The sequence below is a fragment of the Salmo trutta genome, chromosome 7 (genome assembly GCF_901001165.1).
Source record: "Salmo trutta chromosome 7, fSalTru1.1, whole genome shotgun sequence".
Lineage (NCBI taxonomy): Eukaryota > Metazoa > Chordata > Actinopteri > Salmoniformes > Salmonidae > Salmo > Salmo trutta.
The window spans coordinates 7,258,926-7,267,914 of NC_042963.1; the positions used below are offsets into that span (position 1 = coordinate 7,258,926).

Consider the following 8,989-nt stretch of genomic DNA (forward strand, 5'->3'; position numbering starts at 1 on the left):
GTAGCAAAATTTGAAATGGTGTTTTTTTACAATGGATAAAAGTAGACTCAGAGCTAGAAAATTGTATATTATACACTGCAGTTGAAGAACACTGGTTAAGTAATTCTGCGTTGAAAGTTGATTAACTTGTAACCCCACTTTTAAGAAAATGGTTGTTGAATGTTTTGGTACACCTACTGGAGAGCTTTGTCTACACCCATTCAGCTTTTTTCACACACTCTTAAACCGTAGCACCACCCATTTCTTTAAGGATTCATGTGAGGCCATTTGCTAAACCGAAATATTAGTTTAGTTCACAAACGAAGATTTCAAGACTAAAATTGGTGAAAGTAGTAGCCTACAATAAAGAAAAACTCCAGGTAAAAATACACTAGTCATTGGCCTATATGCTAATCTGACTTTGCATGTCATATTGTTCTTCATATTACTGTCTCTTGTAAACCCACACTATATCAAATAAAAAGTTGGTATGTCACATGCACAGGATACAGGTACAGTGAAATGGTTTCTTGTAAATAAGAATTTGTTATAACTGACTTGCCTAGTTAAATAAAGGTTCAATTAAACTTTTTTTATAGCATAGTAGCAATATCAAAAGAAAGTGTCCAGATAAAAATATTTTAGAAATATTTTGTTTAGACATGTAGGTAGCTAGCTAGCTAGCTAGCTAGCTGAACTGGCATAATCCCAAATCTTACTACTACCAACCAATACAAACATAGTCGTAGTATGAATCTGCAGGTAGATAAAGCTAACCAACCAGGTTCAATGTTAGATAGCTAACGTTAGGCAAAAACAAAGAATGCAAATGGATTTCTGATTCGAATGATATTACGACACAGATCATATGTTTAACGTTACATAGTGAGCGAGCTAGTGTTCGCTAGTTAACAGTATGCTTTTAACTTGCATTGAAAACGACTTTCTGCCAGAATTAGTAACGTGTAATAACTGAAAATGTAGCTAGACTCTTACCAGTATACATGGATGAATGCTTCACGGCAGGCTGGAACCATTTAACTCTGTTTTGTTTGTAGCAACATCTTGTTTGGCCAGCGTTGTCAAGTCACTCCGGTTCACACTGACCGTGGCGTGTGCAGAAAGTAGCATATAACTATATCCAACTGATCTGTCAATAGCGCCTGCTAAATTCAGGGCATCAATGTTGTTGAGAAAAGTAGCAAAACGTTTGTATTTCTCGATGGCTATCAACACATACTGAGCAGCTCATGTTATAAACAGAAGCATGCTACATGGCAGACCAATCCAAACTCATCTTTCGGCATGTCCAGCCCATCCATTATCTCAGCCAATCATGACTAGTGGGAAGGTTCCTGTCTTCTTCCGTGGCTAAAATAGGCTCGTAATTTAACAATGTTATTTGTATTTAAGGATGGGATACAAGTTTAATATTAAGGCACATGGAAGTTCACATGTTCCAGAAGGCATTTCTGCCAAAAAAAATCATTTTGATAAAAAATGGCCTGCCACCATCACCTGGCTGCATCATGCTGTGGGGATGTTTTTTTAGCGACAGGGATTGGGAGACTAGTCAGGATCAAGGGAAAGATGAACAGAGCCAAGTACAGAGAGATCCTTGATGAAAACCCACTCCAGAGTGCTCAGGACTTCAGACCGGGGCGAAGGTTAACCTTCCAACAGGACAACTACCCTAAGCACACAGCCAAGACAATGCAGGCGTGGCTTCGGGACAAGGCTCTGAATGTCGTTGAGTGGCCCAGCCAGAGCCCGGACTTGAACCTGATCGAACATCTCTGTAGAGACCTGAAAATAGCTGTGCAATGACACTCCCCATCCAACCTGACAGAGCTTGAGAGGATCTGCAGAGAAGAATGGGAGAAACTCTCCAAATACAGGTGTGCCAAGCTTGTAGCGTCATACCCAAGAAGACTCAAGGCTGTAATCGCTTCCAAAGGTGCTTCAACAAAGTAAAGGGTCTGAATACTTATGTAAATGTGATATTTCAGTTTTTCTTTTTATTAAATGTGCGAACATTTCTAAAAACATGTTAATGCTTTGTCATTATGGTGTATTATGTGTAGATTGGTGAAAAACATTTTTTTATCAATTTTAGAATGAGGCTGTAACATCATGTGGAAAAGGTCAAGGAGTCTGAACTTTCTGAATGCGCTGTATATATGGAAAAATACATGTTTTTAAAATGTCAACCAATTGATTGGTCAAAATATATTTTGGGGTCGGGACAGCCCTAATTGATGTCGAAAATTAATCTATGGTGTGCCTTTGTCTGTCTTCAGGATCATGACTTCTTCCAGCACTTAGAGATGCATATGCGCTCAGAGTTCCCCCCTCTGTGTGGCAGGGACCACCTCAGCTTCCGCTCCTACTACTTCCCTGTAAAGGTGGGTACTACCTGATTAGGTTGCATTACTATTCCCCTAGGATGGTGGGGCAAAGAAAGTCACCATTTATACTTCCAGCGATGTAGAGGGAATGTGTCCAGAGGACATCACTGTTAACAAATGGAATCTGATACCAAATATTTTGGGTGAAAAGTTATGCCAGGAACCAACTGCATGTGGTTCCTGACATACATTTGGCTGGATCAGTATTATATTTATTATGGATCCACATTAGTTCCTGCCAAGGCAGCAGCTACTCTCCCTGGGGTTTATTATAGATCCCCAGTGGTTCCTGCCAAGGCAGCAGCTACTCTCCCTGGGGTTTATTAAAGATCCCCATTAGTTCCTGCCAAGGCAGCGGCTACTCTTCCTGGGGTTTATTATGGATCCCTATTAGTTCCTGCCAAGGCAGCAGCTACTTTTCCTGGGGTCCAGCAAAATTGAGGCAGTTATACATTTTAAGAACATGACAATACATTCATAACAGATTTCACAACATATTAAGTGTGCCCTCAGGCCCCTACTCTACTACCACATATCTATAGCGTTTGTCTTATCGTGTGTTTGTATGCATGTGTCTTTGTTTGTGTTGCTTCACAGTCCCCGCTGTTCCATAAGGTGTATTTAAAAAAAAAAAAATTATAATAATATTTTTACTGCTTGCATGAGTTACTTGATGTGGAATAGAGTTCCATGTAGTCATGGCTCTATGTACTACTGTGCGCCTCCCATAGTCTGTTCTGGACTTGGGGACTAGACATGCTGTGAATTATTAACAGATTGCATGCGGTCTCTGAACATGATTGCGGAAATCGGAAGCCTTGTTCTTTGGCCATCCAGACAGTCTTACCTACTGTGTCTGACCCTCTCTCCTGTGTGTGCGTGTGTGCAGAATGTGATAGATGGAGATCTGTGTGAGCAGTTCAACTCCATGGACCCCCACAAGCAGAAGAGTGTTGCTGAGGAGCTGGACCGTACCCCCCCTGAGGTCTCAAAGAAACTGGAGGACATCCGCACACGCTATGCCTTCTAGAACCCTCCTGTACTGTACATACACAAATACACTCACTGTGCTGCGCTATGTTAACATGAGGAGGAGTTGAGAGCTTTCTTGGTTTCCTGCCGAGATGTCGACAAAACATAGTTTCCTTGCCTCTTCACCATCTACTCTGAATCGATCTTTAGGCCCCGTTTTCTTTATAAGGCCTATAAAATGTCACGAATTGTGGTGAGTGGTGGTAAGTCTATGGTGAACATTTACCACAAGGTTTTCACTCACGGGATGTCATTTAAACCTAGCCGGATTCTGTAGAATGTATCATGTGTGTAGCATCAGTGCTTTAGTCTCATACAGGAGCAGTCGCTGGGTTTTCAACCGTGAGAAGCATGGCCTAGTAAACCCTTTGATAGAATTAGCGCAACTGTTTTGGCATTGTGTGATTTGTTTAAACGATCCATTTTAAGTCTTTTTCTGTAACTGTGTGCTACAAATGGATTTTGTTTTGTATCGATTTGAATCCTAAAAAAGTGTCAGTGTTCAGCAGCTGTTTATTTAGTGCTTAAAAAGTATATTCCTTTGATGGACAAATTGTCCGTATCTATTACACAGGATGACAGGATTGTGTAAAAATATCAAAGGAAAACCCACACTGTAGGAGAGCGATACCATTCCATATTAGTCATGAGAAAACAGGCAGGCAAATTTGTAAATAAAGTGTTTTTTATCTCTTGTAATGCCTTGTCACATTGTCTTATAATTATGTGGGAGAGGCAAAGGAGCAGTGAGTTTTAACAATATTAGCATAGTTTACTGTTTAATTGGATTACAAAGCCAGCTCTGATTTTGGCTTTCATTTTACAATAGGTCTTCTGTGTCTTGTTTTTCAGCCTGCTCTCATGGATGGAATTTTGTATTTTTCACTGAAATGGTGAAACGGCTATAATATCCTCAAGGATCATAGCCTTTTTTTCAATTTTCGCCTAAAATGACAAACCCAAATCTAACTGCTTATAGCTCAGGACTTGAAGCAAGGATATGCATATTCTTGATACCATTTGAAAGGAAACACTTTGAAGTTTGTGGAAATGTGAAATTAATGTTGGAGAATTTTAAGCACATTAGATCTGGTAAAAGATAATACAAACAAAACATTTTATATTTTTCTTCATCTTTGAAATGCAATAGAAAGGACATATTTTCAGATAGGAGTCTAGGTGTAATTTAGATTTTGGCCACCAGATGGCAGCCGTGTGTACAAAGTTTCAGACTGATCCAGTGAAAAATTACATTACTACACAATATTTTGTATCAAGTCTGCCAGGAGTTTTCCCAAATATGCAGAATCGGTCAATTGATACATTTGCAACTGCATAACTATAGAGAACATACAAAAATGATATGGTAATAAATCATTAAAGTTTACACACTCCCAGGAAGGTCATACATGATGGATCATTAGCTTATACACTAACTTTCACACATCTAGATGGCGGGGTGGGTGTGGAGCCAGAGAGCAGTAGTTCCTACATTTGATCATAAATATTTTATCTACCAAAACTATACTACATTTTATCTCTGGGACCTTCAGGATGACAATTCAAAGGAAGATTACTGAATGTAAGTACATTATTTACCTTCAGAGGTGAATGTATCAAACCAGTTGCCATGATCAAAGTTTTTGTTGTGCACTCGTCAAACAATAGCATGGTAATTTTTCACTGTAATAGCTACTGTTAATTGGACACTGCAGTTAGATTAACAAGAATTTAAGCTTTCTGCCCATAAGACATGTTTATGTCCCGGAAAGTTGGCTGTTGTATGCAACAACATTCCAGTCACATTAGCATACGTCAGCAACAACCGTCCCGTTTAGGGACACCCATCCTGTAGATGAGGCTTAGCCAATCATATGCAGATGTTGATTGTAAGGTAAATCTATTATGTATGAATGAATCATGTCTATGTCCCTTTGAGATTATTTGCACTCCAGGAGATTGAATGCCAAAGAAAACATAAGGAAACTGGTTCTGTGAGCCAATCTGTTTTATTGGCTCTTAAACAACTGTGCTAGTTTGTTTTTTCGCATTGTTTGGAACTTATTTTGTACATAATGTTTCTGCTATCGTCTCTTATGACCGAAAAGAGCTTCTGGACATCAGAACAGCGATTACACCTCGAATTGGACAAATCATTTTTCTTTTATGAGTCAGACGGGAAGGATATACTCCAAACAGGCCCTCATCCCCGTCATTCGCTGGAGAAAGAAACAGATTTCGCGGTACCTTGTGAGGATCAAGCGACGAGTGGCTAATCTGCCTTTGCCATCCGTACTTTTAGCTAGCGTTCAATTGCTGGAAAATAAATGGAACAAACTGAAAGCATGTATATCCTACCAAGGGGACATGAATAACTGTAATATCTTATGTTTCACCGAGTCGTGGCTGAACGACGACATTAATAACATACAGCCGGCAGGTTAAACACTATCGGCAGGATAGAACAGTCGTCTCTGGTAAGACACGGGGCGGGGGCCTATGTATATTTGTAAACAGCTGGTGCACGATATCTAAGGAAGTCTCGAGGTTTTGCTCGCCTGAAGTAGAGTATCTAATGATAAACTGTAGTCCACACTATCTACCTAGTGAGTTAATGTGTATTTTTCGTAGCTGTCTACATACCACCGTAGACCGATGCTGGCACTAAAACCACACTCGAGCTGTACACTACCGTTAAAAAGTTTGGGGTCACTTAGAAATGTCCTTGTTTTCCATGAAAACATACATGAAAGGAGTTGCAAAATGAATATAAAATGTAGTCAAGATGTTGACAAGGTTATAAATAATGAGTTAATTGCAATAATTATGTCCTTCAAACATGGCTTTCGTCAAATAATCCTCCATTTGCAGCAATTACAGCCTTGCAAACCTTTGGCATTCTAGTTGTCAATTTGTTGAGGTAATCTGAAGAGATTTCACCCCATGCTTCCTGAAGCACCTCCCACAAGTTGGATTGGCTTGATGGGCACTTCTTACGTACCATACGGTCAAGCTGCTCCCACAACAGCTCAATAGGGTTGAGATCTGGTGACTGTGTTAGCCACTCCATTATAGACAGAATACCAGCTGACTGCTTCTTCTCTAAACAGTTCTTGCATAGTTTGGAGTTGTGCTTTGGGTCATTGTGCTTTGGGTCATTGTCCTGTTGTAGGAGGAAATTGGCTCCAATTAAGCGCCGTCCACAGGGTATGGCAATGAGTTGCAAAATGAAGTGATAGCCTTCCTTGTTCAAGATCCCTTTTACCCTGTACAAATCTCCCACTTTACCACCACCAAAGCACCCCCAGACCATCACACTGCCTCCACCATGATTGTCAGATGGCGTCAAGCACCCCTCCAGCATCTTTTCATTTTTTCTGTGTCTCACGAATGTTCTTCTTTGTGATGTGAACACCTCAAACTTAGATTCGTCTGTCCATAACACTTTTTTCCAATCTTCCTCTGTCCATTTTCTGTGTTCTTTTGCCCATTTTAATCTTTTATTTTTATTGGCCAGTCTGAGATATGGCTTTTTCTTTGCAACTCTGCCTAGAAGGCCAGCATCCCGGAGTCGCCTCTTCACTGTTGACGTTGAGACTGATGTTTTGCAGGTACTATTTAATAAAGCTGCCAGTTGAGGACTTGAGGCATCTGTTTCTCAAACTTAGCACTCTAATGTACTTGTCCTCTTGCTCAGTTGTGCACCGGGGCCTCCCACTCCTCTTTCTATTCTGGTTAGAGACAGTTTGCGCTTTTCTGTGAAGGGAGTTGTACACAGCGTTGTACACAGCATTGTCTTGGTAATTTCTCGCATTGGAATAGCCTTCATTTCTCAGAACAAGAATAGATTGAGTTTCAGAAGAAAGATCTTTGTTTCTAGCCATTTTGAGCCTGTAATCAAACCCACAAATGTTGATGCTAATCTAAAGAAGGACAGTTTTATTGCTTCTTTAATCAGTATAACAGTTTTCAGCTGTGCTAACATAATTGCAAAAGGGTTTTCTAATAATCAATTATCCTTTTAAAATGATAAACTTGGATTAGCTAACACAACGTGCCATTGGAACACAGGAGTGATGGTTGCTGATAATGGGCCTCTGTACGCCTATGTAGATATTCCATTAAAAATCAGCTGTTTCCAGCTACAATAGTATTTTACAACATTAACAATGTCTACACTGTATTTCAATTTTAGTTTTCATTGATAAGCAATTTTGGTGCATTACTAATCGGTAGTAAGGCAATTAGTCAATGTTGTGACGGATATTAGGACATTTAACCTGTATCTTGATCATTCAAGTTAAGGCACTGATGCCCTACAACTGATATTGATATGGATTTAGCAGAGGGTTATTTTGAGTCACTGCCTCTTCCTCTACTTTAAATTTTCAACGTGTCATTCAACAGCAGAACATAATACCATTGTGCCATACTCGAGGTTGGTGTTGTGCCATTCTTGAGGTTGGTGAGATTGCTGGGAATATAGGTAGTTAGGCATAGTGCAGAGAGATGTTTGTAAACTAAGTGTGGTATCTTTCAGTGAGGTTGTTTGTGCAAATTTGTGTGATCAGTGTTGCACCCAAGTGTATGTTTTCTTTGGAATGTGTTTGTCATTCACCACAGTTTGACTCAAGACTTAACCAGTTTCCATGTTAATGTAGCTTCTCAAAATGATGGTGAAACATCCTTTCTGCTGGCCAGAGATAGATGTCCCAATTAAAGACCTATTTCCAAATTGCATGCATTTTTACATAAAAATGTATACTTAGTAATCTGTCTCAGACATTTATTTACTTCAATTAAATAGTTTTCTAAAGTAACTTCAGATAATTCCATTGACATCTTTACTGCATCTGTTTTATGCAAATGTCTTGGTGTTGTAACAGCAAGCAGGAATTAATATGTTAGCAGACTACCTAAAATATTGAGCACCGGGGTCGTTCACCCCGCCCCAAGTTTGAGTAAGAATGCTGAGGATGTACATTCCCTTCATTGGAGAGTCATTGGTCTCCATCTTCTGGGATTTCCCCCCTGATGTCACTTTGTCTGGACTAGCAGATGGTGTTGTTATGATTGAGGTTTGGTTTTAGATTTTGGGGTCTGCACTGTACATGGAATGCCCCTTCTCAAAATGTCTCCAGTGTCTATCTGGCTCTAGGCCAGCCTGAAATCTGAAATGACAGTTCATCTCGATGGTCTACAGCAGGGGTTCTTAAAGTGGGGTCTGTGGATGAGGTACAGCAGCTAGTCCGGAGCCAGATCTAAAACATCTATTAAAAAAATATATGTTTTTTACATACATTTTTTAAAATAATATTACTAACTGATTAAACACATTTTGGCCGAGGAATCCATGGAATAAGTTTAGAAGGTGTAATACAATATTATTAAACAGAAGCAAATGGAACAAAATGGGGATAAACATACCTGAATTTGTCCAATAGAAGCTCTCGTTTGCAATTGTTGTACTTATGATTACACCCTAGATCAGTTAGATGCAGGCAAGGCAGTAGTTAAAGCGACAACAACAAAACATCTCTGCCCCATGACAAAATGTGTAGAATTGCAGG

The 8,989-nt window shown here is 39.7% G+C and overlaps 1 protein-coding gene across 2 annotated transcripts in view; it reads left to right on the top strand.

Annotated features, from left to right (window-relative positions):
• Positions 1 to 4,118, top strand: part of sf3b3 (splicing factor 3b, subunit 3) — a 50,103-nt gene extending 45,985 nt beyond the window's left edge. For both annotated transcript variants that reach the window (XM_029757773.1, XM_029757774.1), the window contains exons 26-27: positions 2,280 to 2,384; positions 3,277 to 4,118. In XM_029757773.1, coding sequence (XP_029613633.1) covers positions 2,280 to 2,384; positions 3,277 to 3,417 — 246 coding nt within the window. In that variant the 3' untranslated portion in view covers positions 3,418 to 4,118. The remainder of the gene's footprint in view (positions 1 to 2,279; positions 2,385 to 3,276) is intronic.
• Positions 4,119 to 8,989: the final 4,871 nt, after the last annotated feature.